Source organism: Bubalus bubalis, chromosome 9, assembly GCF_019923935.1.
Source record: "Bubalus bubalis isolate 160015118507 breed Murrah chromosome 9, NDDB_SH_1, whole genome shotgun sequence".
In the NCBI taxonomy this organism is placed as follows: Eukaryota; Metazoa; Chordata; class Mammalia; order Artiodactyla; family Bovidae; genus Bubalus; species Bubalus bubalis.
Window position 1 is genome coordinate 105,593,282 of NC_059165.1, and position 16,290 is coordinate 105,609,571.

The 16,290-nt window shown below is 62.6% G+C and overlaps 2 protein-coding genes across 2 annotated transcripts in view; both read right to left on the bottom strand.

The window, feature by feature from the left end:
- Window positions 1–184: 184 nt before the first annotated feature.
- ISYNA1 (inositol-3-phosphate synthase 1) lies at window positions 185–4,411 on the bottom strand. The gene is made up of 11 exons (XM_006057960.3): window positions 3,344–4,411; window positions 3,109–3,237; window positions 2,795–2,956; window positions 2,298–2,430; window positions 2,022–2,215; window positions 1,685–1,834; window positions 1,388–1,603; window positions 1,112–1,276; window positions 911–1,024; window positions 618–835; window positions 185–492 (listed from the first exon to the last, which is right to left on the bottom strand). The coding sequence occupies exons 2-11, from the start codon at window positions 3,226–3,228 to the stop codon at window positions 291–293; spliced, it is 1,674 nt and encodes a 557-aa protein (XP_006058022.3). The 5' UTR covers window positions 3,229–3,237; window positions 3,344–4,411; the 3' UTR covers window positions 185–290.
- Window positions 4,412–6,925: 2,514 nt separating this feature from the next.
- ELL (elongation factor for RNA polymerase II) overlaps window positions 6,926–16,290 on the bottom strand; it is a 79,384-nt gene continuing 70,019 nt past the window's right edge. Inside the window, exons 8-12 of the mRNA XM_006057961.3 lie at window positions 15,118–15,601; window positions 11,319–11,385; window positions 10,878–11,049; window positions 9,819–9,863; window positions 6,926–9,127 (exon numbers count right to left, since the gene is read on the bottom strand). Of these exons, the coding sequence (XP_006058023.1) occupies window positions 9,011–9,127; window positions 9,819–9,863; window positions 10,878–11,049; window positions 11,319–11,385; window positions 15,118–15,601 (885 nt within the window). The 3' untranslated portion in view covers window positions 6,926–9,010. The remainder of the gene's footprint in view (window positions 9,128–9,818; window positions 9,864–10,877; window positions 11,050–11,318; window positions 11,386–15,117; window positions 15,602–16,290) is intronic.

A 16,290-nucleotide genomic window follows, 5' to 3' on the forward strand; every position in this document is an offset into this window, starting at 1 on the left:
GCCTGCTCCTCCCCGCTCCTCCCACGGGGCGGGGTGGGGTGGGGTGGGGGGGGCGGTTCTAGAAAGCTCGGGAGGGTAGGGACAACAGTTGGGAAGGGGAGATAGGAGTCTACTGATGAAAAATGGAGACGGGGCTGGAGTTGGGCCGGTTTAGGGTTGCAGGCGCCAAGAATACAGATGTGACTCAGTGGTACTGGCTTTATTGTCTTCAGGGGGCCTAGGAGGGTCGGGTCCTGGGGAGCAATGGGGGCAGGAGCTATGGGGGAGCCATAACTCCTAAGGCCATGGCCTTAGGTGGTGGGCATCTGGGGTGCCTCAGCCTGTGAGTGCCCATTGGCATCACCAGTACAGCCATTGGGTGCGGTCGGCGCAGATCCTTTCTTGCAAAGCACCGGAGAGGTGGTGGCCAAGGGCCCAACTCTCTTGAGGCCAGGGCGTTCCATCTTGTGCTCCAGAAGCATGTGGTTCTGCGGCGGGAGCCCCACGCAGGCCCTGGGGGATGATCAGGGCTCAGCGGGGCCAGAACCGGAGACTGCCGTGCAGTCCCTAGGCCCTGTGCACAGCCCAGCCAGCGGACATCCGGGCCGTGGATGGGGACCCCCAAGGCTGGGGCACACCTGAGGATATTCTCGATGCAGCTGCGCTGGCGGAAGAGCGCATTGACCACGGGGCTGCCGGGCGGTGCAAGTGGCGCCTTGAAGAGGAAGCCGAGCAGTGACAGCACCGGATGGAAGCTCTGCGGGTCCGGGTCGACGTCGGTGCAGAAGCTCACTCGCTGACACAGTTCAGTCAGCAGGGCCAGGTCCAGCATGATGGGTGCGGCCAGGAGCGAGTCCTAGGGGGCCAGCGGGTCAGGAGGTGGGCCGGGCTGGCGGCTGCCCCGCTGCTCCTGCCCCCTCGCGCCCCACACCTCGCACGTGTTGTGCAGCACCAACGTGTTGGTACCACCCAGCATCAGCTCCGATGTGTACTCATCCAGGGCACGTTTGCTGTCGCCCACGTATGGCACGTACTTGATGACCACCTGGGGGGCGGCACAAGGTCACACGGGGCCCTCGGTTGGGCGCGCCCTCGCCCTGGCCCCTGCCCCCACTCCTGCGCCCCCACGCACGCAGTGGTCGGGCTGCTCGCCCGGCGAGTAGAGCACCGGGTTGCTGTGCACCATGTCGTCCACCACGCTGCTCTTGGACACCTCCTTGGAGCGGAACTGTGGTGGCGCTGACAAGTTCTGCCCGTCGTTGTTGCCCAGGTGGTTGTAGCTCACGATGGACATGGTCTGGGAGGACAAGGGGACCCGCGGTAGCTGCAGGCCTCGCAGCACACAAGCCCAGCCCTCGGGGGTCCAGGCCTCCCCTCCTGAGCTGAGCAGTCCCCCAGGCCCACACACCTTGAGGCCAGAGCCGATAAGGAAGTCCACGAGCACAGATTTGACCTTGGTCTGGCCCGACTTGAAGTCGTCTCCACCCACAAAAACGCGGCGCTGCCACGCGAGCTCGAGGGCACCGGGTACCAGCGTGTTCTGTGGGGACCCATTGAGGAAGGCACAGCCCTCCAAGATGCTGGCCACGGCAAAGAGTGTGGAGGGCGACACTTCCAGGCCCAGCTGCAGGCAGAGGGGGCCAGTCAGCACAGAGGAGTCCTTGGGGGCTGGCCCTGATCCCACTCCGCCCCTGGGCGCACCCACCTGGATGGTGCGTAGCAGGTTCTCAGCAGTGTCATTGAGGCCTGGAATCACTTCGCAGAAGCGCTCCGTGTTCGCTGTCCACAGCACGATGACTTTGTCCAGGCCGGCGCTGGACCGAAAGTCGCGGATGTCCCTACGGATCTGCTCCAGCTGGGGTTGGGGAAGGTAAGGGGAGGTTGTACAGGCTCCTCCGACCTGTGGAGGCCTGGGCTACTCAGTTTCCCAAGTGCTCTGGACCCTCGGGATGGGAGCAGGAGGACAAAAGAGGGAGAGCAGGTGCGGGGGGTGGGGAGGACAAGTGGCTGGGAAGGACAAGTGGCACGGGGCGGGGCTGCACCTGCTGCGCGCGCGTGCCCGGGATGACGTTGTCGGCGCGCGCACTCTGGTTAGCTGCGATGAACTCCGGGATGTAGACGGAGGGCCGCGGGCGCATGGCCTCCATGTGCGGCCAGAGTTGCTCCTGCAGTCCCCAGTCCAGTACCTGTGCACGCCGCATCGCCTCCGCCAGGTTCAGCGAAGATATGTCCCAGCCTGGGGGGTACCCTCAAGCTCGGCCCGGCCCCAAGCTTCGGCCCCGCCTCCCGCCCCACCCCCGGCCCAGCGCTCCGCCCACCGTCGAACACGAGGTCGTCGGGCGCCACCATGGGCAGCAGCGAACTGAAGGGCACGAACACTTCCTTGCCCTCGGCGTCCAGGCCCAGGCTAACAGTGCCCGCCTGCGTCAGCGAGCCGTAGTAGTTGGCCTCCTGGGGGGCGGCAGTGGGAGCTGAGTGAAAGGTGGGCGTGGCGTGGGGAGGGCCTCGAGCCGGCCAGGGCCCCGCCCGGCACCCGAAAGCTCCGCCCTGCCTTTGGGCACCTCCCCTCTGAGCTCCAAGCCTAGGCGGAAGCCGCTCCGCTCGGGAGATCCCACCCTGAAGCCCTCCCACACCTTAGGCTCCGCCCCCGAAAGACCCCTGAGGAATCCCCGCCCCCCGTGGAAGCCCCGCCCGGAGTCCGCCCGCAGCCAGAAACCCCGCCCCCTATGGGCCCACTCCTCCGTTGGAGCCCCTCCCCCGCCGCAGGGATTCCAGCGAAGCCCTCTCTCCGACCGAGCCCCACCCGACCCCCCACCTTGCGGCCCGTGCGCGTGGGCCAGGACAAGCGCAGTCGGTTGGCCAGCACGGCAGCGGTCAGCGTGGAGCCGTTGTTGCCGCCCCAGCCGACGAGCATGACCCCGAGCCGGGGCACCTGCCGGGCGGTCCGGAAAGTGAAGCGCGTGGACGTGGGGTGCACCTGGGGGCGGGCAGCGGGGTAAGCCGGGAGCCACAGGCCCCTCCCCGCTCGCTACTACTGGGCCGGGGATCGCAGACGTTGGGCAGTTCCCGCTCCCTCCCCGCGCCCTGACTCCCCCAGCCCCGTGGCCCGCCGGACGGGCCCTCGCCTACCTTGAGGACGCCGCCCTCGCGGCTGACGCTCGTCGTCCGGTACTCGTACTGCGCCTCGATGGTCTCGGGGCTGTAGGCCACGTCGGGGCTCTCGACCACGAACTCAGTTGCGGCCTCCATCGCGACAGTCTGGGGGCGCGGGGTTGGCAGGAGGTCAGCGGGGTCCCAAGAACTGGCCGGGCCAAGCCGACTTCGGTCCCCAGGGAGGCTGCACCCCTCCCGGGGCGGCACTCACCGATTAAGTGTCGGCTGGGGCAGCGGCAGACGGCTAGGGCTCCGGGCGCGCGAACTCCAGAGAAAAGAGCCGCGGCTCCACCCCCTCTCCGCCCCTCGCCCCGCCCGCGCGCGGGAGGAGGGGCGCTCGCGGCGAGGGGAGGGCGCGCACCGACCTTGGGCTCGGGTTCGAGGCCTTTTGGTCCCGAGCCTCCGCCGCTGTCTGGTTCTTTGCCGGCCGGGCAAATAACCTGGGCCCCAGGCCCCCGGCCCTAACTCGGCCCGCGTGAGTCACTTAGGACCCCCGGCCGCCTATCCCCACTGTACAAAAGAGGACTTTAAAGCTCTAAGGGAGCGCCAAGCCCCAGCCAGGGGGCAGAGGCAGGAGTTTGAGTTAGGCTGGGAAACTCATTATTTGGTGGGTTGGAGGAGGAGGCGTCTCTAGAGAAACTAAGGCAAGGGAAACTGAGGCAGAAGACTAAGCGAGAAATCGGATTTCAAAGCGTGACACTCCTCCAGCTCAGGCTCCCTCCTCTTCTCCCTTCTTGAGCAGCGGTCACTCTCCACTAAGGAGAGGGGGTAAGGGGGGGCTGTGAGTTCTCGGTGCCCCCACCTGTAGCAGGAGGGCTAGCAAGCCTATCAAGGGCAGGGCTGGGGTGGGGGCGGGGGGAGAGACTGCTCCGTGGGGAAGCGAGGGAAGGCGATGGGCAGGGCAGAGGCGGCCAGCTGGGAGGAGCTAGGCCTGCACAGCTCCGAGCCCCTCTAAGCGCCCAGTGATAAAGGAGCGTGGGAACCCGGCAGGCCGGCGGGGGCGGCTCCCCCAGGAACTTTCCAAAACAAGCGGCCTCCTCCGGCTGGAAAGTTTCCACCCCTGGAACTGACCCAAAAGGTGGATAGTTGGGAACGTTTGCAGGAAACATGGTCAGAGTCTGGCCTTGGGGAATGGGGGCTCTAAAACTAGTCCAGACTTTGCCCTCAAGGGGCTCCAGTTGTGGGGGAGTCAGAAGTGAACTGGGGGGACTTCTCTGGTGGCCCAAGGGTTAAGAATCTGCCTGCCAATGCAGGGGACATGGGTTGGATCTCTGGTCCAGGAAGATTCTACATGCCACAAGGCAACTAAGCCTGTGCACCTCAACCACTGAGCCTGCGCTTCAGAGCCCCACTGCAATGAGAAGCCCTGGCTCGCCACAACTAGAGAAAGCCTGAGCACCACAATGAAGTCCCAGCACAGCCAAGAATAAGTAAAGAGAAGTGAGGGGGGCACTCCTAACCGGAGGGACCTGAGAGGCAGCGGTGGACAGGGCAGGCTGCCTGGAAGAGGTGGCTGCTGGACAGTGTCTTGAGATAATGGACATCTTATCAAAGAAAGATATGAAGAGCTGCCTAGACAAAAACCTGGGGGACTGGTTTCAGGGGCAGATGAAAAAGGGCTGGATGCGAGGGGGAGGGAGGCAGTTTGGGGACCAAGGCAGACCTTCAGGGCTGGGCACAGGGCATTTAGTATAATAAATATTTGGGTTTTGTCCTGCTTTCTGGCTTGGAGATTGAGTTTGATCATTAATTGCCAGGGGCTTCCCTGACAGTCCAGTAGTTAAGACTCTGCACTTCCACTGCAGGGGGCTGGGGTTCGATCCCTGGTCAGGGAACTAAGGTCCCACATGCCCAGCAGTGTGGCCTAAAATTAGAAGAAAAAAAAAAAAATTATCAATGGCCAGTGATTTATTCAATCATGGAACTTCTGTAAAAGCGCCTAAACAATGGGGTGCAGGTGAAAACATGGAGATGCTGGGAGGGTGGCAGCTGGAGAAGTCGTGGCAGCCCTGTACCTTTCCCCACACCCTGCTCCTCTCCATTCAGCTGCTGAAGTGTTTGCTTAGCTCTGTGAGCCATTCTGGCAAACCTCTGAGCGGGTGGGAGAGAACCCAATTTATGGCGGGTTGTTCAGAAGTATGGATGGCCAAGGACTCGAGGCTGAAGTGGGGACCTGAGCCCCATAACCTGGGAACGGAACTGATCGACCCCTAGTTGGTATTGGAGAATCTGCAGGAGCTGGAGCCCTCCAGGCCACATGTCATACATACCACAGGACTGTGTAAAAAGACCCAGCCCTGGGGAAGCCCAGCATTCACAGGGCAGCCTGTGGGAGGTGCTGGCAGGAGGGGTGTGGGCTGAGCAGGTCCAGGCAGGCTCCCTGGAGGGGCCGTGTTGGAGTAGTTCCAGCTACTACTAGTACTACTCATACTAACTACTCCTCCTAGTAGGGACCAGCTGGGGGTGTGACACGGGGTGAGTGTGCTGCCTGGTGAGTACTGAATGACCAGGGACCCCCAATCCCACCAGACTGCAGGCTTCCAAGGGCAAGGGCAGAACCGCTGCCATCACTGCTGAGTGCCAGCACCCGGCCAGAGCCCGGTGCACGGGAGGCATCGACGGATCCAGGCGCTGGCAGATGTTGTCCAGAAAGTGGCAGGGACTGCTGGGCACCCCTCAGCCCTGTGGCCATAGTGTGGGTTGTGAGGGCGGGAAGTCCCCTGGAGACCTGGACTCGGGGTGTCTTGGGCTCAGGAAGGATGGTCAGGGAACTGCCTGTGGCCACAGGGCTGTGAGGGAGGCCGGTGGAAGGCTGGGGGAGGCGGGTGGGCAAGGCGAGCCTGAGACGAGACGAGGCTGAAGCAGGCAGGGGTGTGGGGACAGAGATTTATCCACTAGAACAGCGTGGCCAGGCTGCCTAGGGAGCAGGGTACACTCTGCCCCACAGGGCCTGCCTGACCTCCCCTCCGCGCCCCTCAGATTCCTGGGCCGCCTCAGAACTCAGGCCAAGGCCACTGGCCAGCAGGGCCACCAGGGAGGCTAAGGCCCACAGTCCCTGACCCCTGGACCCCTTTAATCCTGGTCTTATTCTTTGTTTTTCCTTCCTAAAATAAACATTCCCCTCCACTGTGTCCTTGGAGGGTAGAAACTGCCCCCTGCCTTCTGCTCCTCACCTGTAACCCAGGGCAAGGCTGGCTTTCCGGCTGGTGTCCTGCGCCTATGGGGCTCCACTAGGCCTCAGGTTCGGTACCCCTGTTCCCACTGGGGGGCAAGGGGAACCCCACCCCCACCCCAGTGTGCGTCCGGGAGGAATCATCAAACAGTGCCGTTTACTCACTGCCGTTTCCATCAGCCAAAGCTCATCAGCCCAAATAAAGTACTCCCCGTGCTGCACACGGCTCCACCTGTGGGAGCCCTGGGGTCCCCCTGGCCGGCTCAGCCCACTCTGTGCACTCCACAGGGGCGGCGCTCTGCTCCTGTGCTGACCACGGCTCCCCACTGCCTCCGCTTCCTGTCTGTCAGTCCTCACTGTGAGCAGCCTGGCTGGTCTGCTCTGGCACCTGCAGGGCCCTCTGCCTCAGGTCCACCCTCCACCTGCCAACCTCATTCCTGGGCAGCGGCTGTGGCAGGCTGCCCAGAAAGCTTTCTCCATGCTCAGCCCATGCCCCCCCCCCCCCCACGGTTGCCCCATGGCCAGGTGGCCCCCTGACCCCAGCCCACCCCAAGACAGAACCAGTCCCCCCGCCCCGACCCCTGGGGAATGACATATGTACTCCCAGCTTGGGCTCACAGATTCAGTTCAGTGAATTTATTGTAGGTTGAAAAAAAATCAGCATTCACCTCTTTAGTGTACAAAAAGGACACTAGATCTTTTAAGAAAATATTAGGAACTGAAGATGCAGACGTCTTTCAATTGTAACATTTTGGCAAAAGTGAAAAGTTCTTGTAAACACCAACTCCATGGCTCAAAAGTTTTTCTCCACAGTACAATATTAAAAGAAAAAAAAATAGTATCAATAAGTTAGACCATATTTAATCAGCTAGAGCTTCTGTCCATCAACCCCGCCCCAAGCACAAAACTCCTCTTAGCTTCATAATTCCTTAAAAGGAGAAAATAAACAACAACAAAAAACAGTGAGGAGGAGGAGTTAATTCAACTGAGAGTCCCTTGAACTGGACCCCAGGGCAGAGGGCAGGTGGGCCCTCCGGGGTGGGGCCCGTTGAGCGATCCCGCGCCACCAGAGTCTGCGCGTCCAGGCTGAGTGCATGACGGCTGTCCACAGAACTCAGGGCCCCAGGGTATGCTCAGCCAGTCCTCCTCCATCCCAAATGAAAAACAAAACGACAGCTACTGAAACATAAAGGATCAGCTTCCTCAGTGCTCCGGGCACCCCAGGGGTCCCGCAGAGACATTGGGGTGGGGTGGGGGCACTGCAGGCATGACTGCTCTTTGGGTAGCCATTAGGAGACACCCCCACAGCTTAGAAAAATAGACATGTCTATGCGAGCATTTCCGCTCTCCCTGCCTCACTAGGATCCTGGCAGCAACCCCTGCCCCCGCCCCCCACAGTGACCCCTGGGCTGGGGGTTGCAACCAGCCCCTCGGCCTTCCCCCATCGTGGCTTCGCTGAACGTGGCTCTGAATTAACGTGAACACGCACTTTAGACCCCAGCACGCCCTGGCGGGGCCACACACACACACACACACACACACACACACACACACACACACATATACATGCCCCCTGACGCTTTCAGGGACATTAGACTAGGCACAGTGACTAAGCAGCAATTGGGGTGTCCTTGGGCCAGCACCCCCAGAGAGGGGGGATCAGGCACCTTTTCTGAGCTCACTCCCCGGGGGCTCCCTGGCTCCCTCGACCCCCAGCCCCTCCCTGAGTGCAAACCCCGTGGTGGCTCTGCAAAGACGACCCCAGAACCCATACATGGGGCTGAGGGGCGGAGCGAGGCCGGACACGGAAGCCACCTGGCCTCAGCAGTACGAAGTGAGGAGCAGCAGCAGGAGAGAACGGAGGAGAGAGAGAGAACCCGACGCTGCTGCTGCAGAGCGCGGGCTACAAGCACAGAAGCTCCCGGCGACCCCCGACAGCTGAGGGCCTGGAATAGCAAGGCGGGCCTGGTGGCTCCCAGCAGCTGCTCCCGGGCCAGCTGGAGTTTTCCAAATAGAGCTGCAGGGCTTGCATTGCCCAGCCCGCCCCACTCAGAGCCAGGAGAGGTGGTGTGCGAGGGAGACCAGCGCAGGAGAGGGGCCCCCGGCGCCCCCCACTGGTTCTCTCCTCCGAGCTTGCAGAGGCAAGGGCAGACTTCCGGAGCATCTGTAATACTGTAGAAAGGACCCAGGGCAGCGTCTAGACCCTGGGCGTCCAAGGAGGGGAGGCACAGGTGTAGAAAAAAGATGCTTTTTCTTTCGTACAAAAATAGACTCGAGTCTCGTCAGCAGTAGCCTGTCTTTGTATAAAACTAGAAAAGGCAAGCAAGCAGGCTGGCCTTGGGAGTCTTTCTCTGACAAAAAGTTGAAGTCCCCTGTGGGGTGGCTGGCGAGGAGAGGGGCTTCTTGGGGAGCCCATCCTAGGCAGGGAGCCTGCACAGGAGGTGTGGGGGGCCTGGGGGGAGCTGGACACCCTACCTGGGTTTGTGTGACCTCTGGGCGGCCAGGCCTGCGTGGGCTCCCCTGAAAGCCGGCGTCGCTGGCTCAGATGACTGTATTCTTCCTCACGTTTATTGTGTTAAATAAATCTCTGTTTTCTTGTCTTTAGCTCCCCCTTGCCCCCAGCTCCCCCACCATCCAGAACAGTCAGCCCGGTGAGGTGAGCTGTCCTGGCTGGTCGAGTGGGACCTCCTGCCCCATGGCCTGGGGCTAAGGCCACGCCTGAAGCTGTCGCTGGTCGTACTCGGCGATGAGCCTCTTGATGTGGGCCAGCTTGCTGTGCAGGTACTCGCAGCGGTGCTTCTCCTGGCTGTAGTTGGTGTTGGTCTATGAGAGAGCGGCTGGGGTGAGCCTCACCCACAGGGCCAGGGTGGAGAGCCCAACACCAACCCAAGTCGCCCCACCTGGCTGCCCCCGGCCCCCACTCACAGGCCAGAGCCCTCAAGCCCTGACAGGGACCCCTGAGCTGCCCCCAGGCTCCACCCTGGGAAACAGGGTCACGGCTAGGGTGAGAGGCTGAGGGGAGATGGTCATGCAGCTTCCGTGCCGGGCTGGGACACGGCCGGCGGGAACCACCCCCGGCACACTTGGCCCTAGGGAACGAGAGCTGCCGCGGTGGCACCACATCCCAGGAGACGGTCAGGGAGCCCGAGCTGGGGGCAGCTGGAGCCCACGAGACTGCGGCTCCTCCCTGACTCGAGCGCTGAAGGACTCAGGGGGGCCAGGATAGGGTGCGGGGGTGCGGAACTGTGCTTCCTCCCCCGGACCTTTGAGGGAGCTGCAAAGGGCCTGGGGCTATGCTCACCCACAGCGGGAGAGTGTGTGGGGTGCTCAGGGGAGGGGGGGCTCCCAAGTGCCCAGAACAGACTTAAGCTCCTCAGCTATCAGGGGAGGAGCTACTCTGAGGACCGGAGCCCAACTCAGGGAGGCCCGCCCGCGCGCCCTGCCTCCTCTAGACCACAGCGCCACTGACCTGATCCCACCCCACCCTAACCCCACAAGGGGATGGAGGCTCAACCTTTTTGATTTTTCGATATTCCTGAAGGATCTGCCCACGAGTAGTCTGGATGAAAAACAAAAGAAAAAGTGAACAATACATTATCTGCAGGATACCCAACGGAGTGACCCCTTCTCCCGAGTAACGGTGGCCTGCCCGGTCACTGCACGCTTGGGGACAACGGCTGCGGCTGTGTCATGGAGGCCTGAGGGTGTACAGAGCAGGGGCTGGGCCAAAGGAGGCGGCGCGGGGACACGCGCGAGGCTGCACAGCGGCCGGGGAAAGGCAGGGAGCAGCTGGGAAGGCGCCTTCCCTCGCACCCAGCTGGCTGGTGCCCAGGTCGAGGCCAAGCACAGAGGCCCCCTGACCACCTGCGGGGGTTGCAAGGAGACGGGAGGATTGGGGTGTCCAGGGGGTGCTTGCCTGTCCTAGACCCTCAGAACCCCGACTGTGCCTCCAATCACAAGCCATCTCCTCGGGAAATCAACCTGGCCTCCACCAGGGAGACAGAGCCCAGCACCACGGTTCATCAGGGCCGGCCCTGTCATCAGGTAACCAGCTCCAAAAGGGGTCTCAAGGGGGAGGCTGGTGTCCCAAGGCCCCCTGCAGGGACCAAGCCCCCTGTGCTGAGGTCCCACTCGGGATGGCCGGGGACACGCAAGCGGCCCAGGTGGGTGAAGGGGTTGGGGCCCCCGGGACCCGCCATCCCTCCTCCACGGGGGCCGTGGCGGCTCTGCCGGCCGCGGTGCGGCCAGGCTCCGCCCCTCCCGCTGGCGGGCGGCGCTGAGCGCTCTCCAGTGACACAGCAGTGGGCCGCAGAGAAGCCCCAAGCGCTTAGGGGTGGGGGGCACGCAAGCACCCCAGCCCCTGGTTTCCTGGCTGTCTCCACGGCTGAGGCCACCCCTGGCCCCACGGTCACCTCCCACCTACAGCGTTGGTCTTGCCCAGCCTCATGGCTGAGGCGGCGGAGCTCCCTAAACAGGCCCGACTCACTCGGAGTGGGGAAGAGGGGAGGGCAGCGCCCCCGCCCAGAACAGGAGGGGACGCATCTGAGGACACAGGCGCCAGGCAGGGCACTACCTCGTACTCCTCAGAGCCCTGCGAGAGCTGCCGGAGCTGGGCGTCGAGCTGCGTGAAGCGCCGCGTGACCCGCTCGATGCGGGCGTGCAGGCCTCGGTACTCGCTGTACTCAGCGTTGAAGTCATTTTTGTAGCTCTGGCGCTGCTCCGAGGAGGAGATGGTGGCGTATTTTCTGGGGAGATGGGAGAGAGGGGCCAGAGGGGCTTAGGGGGCTGCAGCAGAGAGCCTGAAAGTGTCCACAGCCAAGTGGCCAGCCCCACCCAGGAAGCAGCCCTGACTCTGAGCAGACTGGCCGTCAGGAATACACACACAGCCGCGGAGTCAAGTCAGCACACGCGTGTGCACACAGGCAGGAATACACACACAGAGCCACGGGGTCCGTGCTGCCTCTGCTAACCTGCAGGGTGGGGGTGGGGAGCAGCCGGCAAGGGAAGTACTCACAGCAAGTAGTCAGGCGTCTCCGAGGTCGACGTGGGGACACTTGAGCTGCTGCAGGTCCCGTTTAAACCTACAAAGAGAAAATGTGTCTCCTGAGTCCGTACCTTGTGTGTCTGTGATGAGATCTACAGAAGGTTGATGCTCTATTGTCTGAAGGCCTCAGGGGGGAAGCCATGCAGAGGGAGCCAGGATGGGCAGAGGAGGCGTGAGTCAGGGCGAGCACCATCTGGCCACTGTGGGGGGCCGCCTGGAGCTGGAAGTGCCCCCTGCCCAGTGGGCGAGGTGGTGAGCCAGCGCGGTGTGCGTCCGTCCCCAGAGCACAGCCGTGCAGAGATGGCATCGTGGGCGCAGTTTTCAGCAAGCACCCAAAAGTATGGGTTCACTGTAGGGTCAAAGCCTGGGAAGCTGGTCCAGAGCCTTTGCTGACCCCATGTAAAAGCCACGAAGATGAAAACCGGTGACCCCTGGCCAGTTGAGTCCCAGGGGCATACCATTCTCGGGCCCTACAGGACAAAGCCGGATGGCTGCCAGGATTTTCCCTCTCTTCTCCCTGTGGATGGAGCTGCAGGCCCTGCAGGCTCTGGTCTCTGGCCTGACCACCCCCACCCCGCCACCCCACCCATCCTCCCATTCTTCCCACCAGACCCAGGACTGCGAGATCAGAGGGCCAGCCCTGGGACTGTGACCCGAGACTGTCCTGAGACAGTGCCCGAGGCCTGCCTGGGCTACAGTCTGCTCCTTTTCCCCGGGGACTTCTTCCAGATGACCTTTGTAACCCCGAGACACAACTGATGTTATCACTCTGAAGCATTTGCTGAGCGCCCATTTTGGTGCCTCTCTTGGCAGAAAACAGCCCTCCAGTGGATCAGTGGTTTGACGAGCCCCCGTGAGGTTTTATACTCCATCCAGTGCAAGGGGAGATTCCCACCAATGGATGGAGCCCACCCACACCCCCATCCGGGTGTTGTCTCTGAAAAGGCCGTGGCCTCCCTGGGATGCAGCCCAATAGGCACAAACACGCAGATTTAGTCTACATCCCCACCTCCCACAGCCCAGGCACGTCAGGCATCCAGGGGTGCTTCACCTTGAGCCTGAGAATCAGATGGACCTGGCAGGACACCACTGGGGTCCAGCCTGTGGCAACCAACCCTCTGTGGGCCCCACTCCTGCCCCGCACTCAGCCACCCCTGCACCAGCCCAGCTGCTTTCCACTTGTGTGCCCCCTCCCAGGGCAGTGGGTGCAGGGACGTGTCTGTAGGGTCACCCTGCAGGACTCAGGTCTGGGTGCCAATGAGAGAGGGTGCCCCAGTTCCCACATAGGAGTCAGTAGGCCTGAGCTCGGCCTGGATGAACCAAAGCACCCTCCTGCCCAGCACGTGGCCTGGCCAGGAAGGTGCCCTTGGGCCACAGGTGGGGTCCACAGTCTGAGCGAAAGCTGGGGGCAGGCACGAGGGTGGGTCTAGGAGCCAGGAGTGGGCCCGCAGCACAGGGGGAGGGAGGTGGTGGAGGGGGGCCTTGGAGGGGTGGGGGGGGTGGGGGGTGGCACAGATGGGCTGGGCTGAGGAGTCTGCCCAACTGGAGGAGGCTGCCACACCCATCAGGGTCAGAGGCGATCACAGGGCAGGGCTGGGACCACGGGCCAGACGAGGGGGACAGCAGCAGGCAGAAGGGTGGGCCACCAAATGGGACACAAGGGTGAGGGCGCTTCTGCACTTGGGTGCCAACCTGGAACCCTGGCCAGCGAGGCAGGGGAAACTTCAGAGAACAATGCTGCTGCTAAAGGCGGGCGGGGAGCTCTAGCCTGCATAGACACCCACCCAGGAAGGAGCCACAGCAGGAGGCTGTGTGTGGTGGGGCTCAGGAGGCAAGGCAGGCCCCACCCACCGGTTATCACTATCAGCTGAGCTGCCAGAGAGGCCAGTCAAGGGGGCTCGCTCGGTGCCATCCCAACTTCTGGTGCTGCACTTGTCCTTTTCCTCCCCCTTGGGGCCCCTACTCCTGGCTTTCCTGATCCCAGACCTCCTTCTCACCTTGGCCTGGGGCCAAGCTGCCTGTGGTTCACATACACTGGGCAGGAGCCAGCGCCTTCTGAGCCCTGCAGGCGGGGCCGGTCTGGGCAGCATCTTCCTGGCCTGGTCTGCTGCCTGGCCCCATGGTCCTACTTCCCCAGACCCTGCCAGAGCACATGGAACCTCGCTTCTGCTATCTGGGCTCCCTGAGCCCAGCTGCTCAGGTCTGTGTCCCTGGGCAGGACCCGGGTCAGACGGCCTGTGCTCAGGGAGCCAGGCTCCCTTCCCCTCCGGGAAGCCTAGCATGCGGCAGGGCCGAGGGGTCCCAGAGGACTGACGGAGCTGCAAGGTCTGTCTTCATCAGACTGACCCCGGACCCGGTCTCCAGCTGCAGAGTGAGGAGCGGGCATGGCCTTTCTGGAGGACAGCTGAGGGACAAATTCAAAAGCCTGAAGGAGCAGGGGCTCCACCTCTGGTCCAGGAATGCCCCCTGCTGGGGATCCTCCTGAGGAAGCCACCTGGAAGCCACACCAGGTGAAATGGCCCCCAGGGCAGGCAGGGCTGCGCCTCTGCTGCTGTGACGCGCTGCTGAGGTTAAGTTACGTGAGAGGAAAATCACAATGGAGTCAGTACTGCTCAGAGAGCTCTCTAAAAATGGCATCAAGAAGCCATTAAGGAAGTGTGACCTGTGCACGGCTCAGCCTGCGTGGCATCTGACCTTGTGACCACCCCCATCTGCCAGGAACTCGTGCCAACTGATGGATTTATCAGACCTCTAGCCCCAAACCACGCGACACTGTCAACTTACTGGGCCCCCAACCTAAAACAAATGTTTTCTGACTCGTCTTACTTGCGTCAGAGTTAAACCATTCTCACCAGAAACCTTTAACAAACTAAAGGCTTTTAGTTTTCATAAACCCAACTCTTGCTCTTCCTGAGAACTCTCGTGGTCACCTGAACCTATGTCTCTCGAATGGTAATTCTTAAGACCCTACAGAAACCATTTCCCTATTTGCAGCCTCCAGAGTTATTTTGGGGTTGCCAGTAGCCACGAGGGGTGCTCAGCTCAGATGCCTGGGGCTCTAACTGGGAGTGGGTTGGCTCTGGGGGTAAGGACGCCGCCCCTACGAGCCCCAGGCCCTCGAAGGTCTCCCTGGTCGGCGTAGAGTCCTGGCAGCCTCACACCCCTCATCCCGCTGAGGGTCTCCCGAGTGCCAGCTTCCCTACAGGCGAGGCCTTGCTCTGGCTCTTACCAACTGCTGTTCGGTAGACGAGTCTCCCACCTCCTCCTGGACCCGCCTCTCAGACCCTGTCTCTGCAGGCTCAAAGGTTTGCTCCACAGGTCACAGCAGGTACACAGTGATCCAGGGACCCCCTCCCCACCAAGTCCTGCCCCCCACAGCCATCTCTGAGCCCCAGACCCCTGCTGTATGCTCTCTGTGTCTGGGGTTTCCCTGCAGCCAGAACCGGGCCCTGGAATTGTTCCTCTCCCTGTGAAATATCCCCTCCTGTGAGCCTCAGCTCCATCAGGCTCCGTGCCCCTGGCCCTCAGGGCTGGCCTGGCACACACCTGACTGTAGGAGCCTTCAAGAACAACACCTCCAGGGCAGTCACATGAGCCGGTGCAAAGACGCAGAGGGCCTTAATGTGCAGGGTGGGCCCAAGTGGGGACTCAGGAGGCAGCCCTCTCGGCATCCTGTGGAGTGAGGGTGCGCAGGCACAGGGCCAGTGCTCAGGCCCCCACTGACCCCACTTCTGCAGAGCCCTCCGCCCCTCGACCTCCTGACACCTACCCGGGGCGACTGGTGGGGCAACTGGAGGGGCTGGGGGGCCTGGCATCTGGCTGAGTGGCTGGTCCCGGGGCCTGTCTTCGGCTGCCCTCTCCTTGTCTTTGTGCTTCTTGGATTTCTTCTTGGATTTGCCGTGCAAGGAGCCGCCGTGGGGCCTGCTGGGCTGGGCACAGTCCGTCAGCAGGGGCATGCTGAGGCGCTCAGTAGGGGCTGGGGCGGCCACTTCCCCACGCTCACAGTCCCGGCCGCTGTGGCCCAGGTCGTTGCTGACGTCGGCCAAGGGGTCGTGGGCCCGCGGCGGCTCCAGTCGCAGGGGAAGGTGGGTGTCCGTACCAGCCAGCGGGCCCGGGGTGGGCAACAGGCCCTCGCGGCCGAGGGTCGTGCTCAACTTCCCGTTGACTGTGGGCTGAGCTCTCTGGGTGAAGTGCGATATCCTGGGTTTCTTGTTGGCCAGAGGGTCAATGAAATCAGGAGGCTGCGGCCGTTTCTGTGACGGAGAGGAGAGAATTTCAGGAGTGAGCCTGTGCCTGGAGTCACTGTGTGCCCCAGGGAGAGGCTGTGCAGCAACAGGCCAAACCTGAGCTGACCAGGAGCCCCACCGCAGGCCGAGGGGACCAGCGCCCACAGGCAGGGCCACTCCGGCCACAAGGGGGCGCGCGAACACCACAGCAGGCCTGAGAGGCCCAGCGCTCCGGGCCTGCCTGCCCAGGGACCCGGCGGGGCCATGGGCCAGGAGGGCAGAGAAAGGGCAGCTGGGCCATTAGGGGACCCGCTTCAGCCCATAAGGGCCACCCCTGGGAACTGATTTAAAACATTACTGTGCTCAGCATCCCCCCTTGATGACAGTAAGAGCAAGGGAGCCCAGTCTGAGTGACACAGGGCAGGCCCCACAGGCCAGGAACGTCCTCCCCAGGGCCCTTGAATCCCCATGGTAACCCTGTCACATGGTGCAGGCCTCATCCCCATTCACAAAGGAGAAGACTGAGGTCCGGAAGGCAAGGCCAGAGCAGAGGAACGGAGCCAGGATCAGACCAGTCGGCCCGGGCCCAGGGTGCGGCAGTGTGGACCAGAGTGAAACGACGCCCTGCCCTCCACGCCACAGCCACGGGGTGCCCTGGGAGGCTTCAGGACCTAGGCCGGATGCCTCCAGGGGCAGGCAGAGCGGGGAGGAGAGTG

Bases quoted from the DNA above. Each gene is read 5' to 3' on its own strand.
- ISYNA1 (XM_006057960.3), bottom strand. From the start codon at position 3,228: ATGGAGGCCGCAACTGAGTTCGTGGTCGAGAGCCCCGACGTGGCCTAC. The intron at 2,216-2,297 runs GTGGGCGGAGCG...GGTACCCCCCAG, and splicing joins CGACGACCTCGTGTTCGACG to GCTGGGACATATCTTCGCTG. The intron at 1,835-2,021 runs GTGCAGCCCCGC...CCCCAACCCCAG, and splicing joins CGGGCACGCGCGCGCAGCAG to CTGGAGCAGATCCGTAGGGA.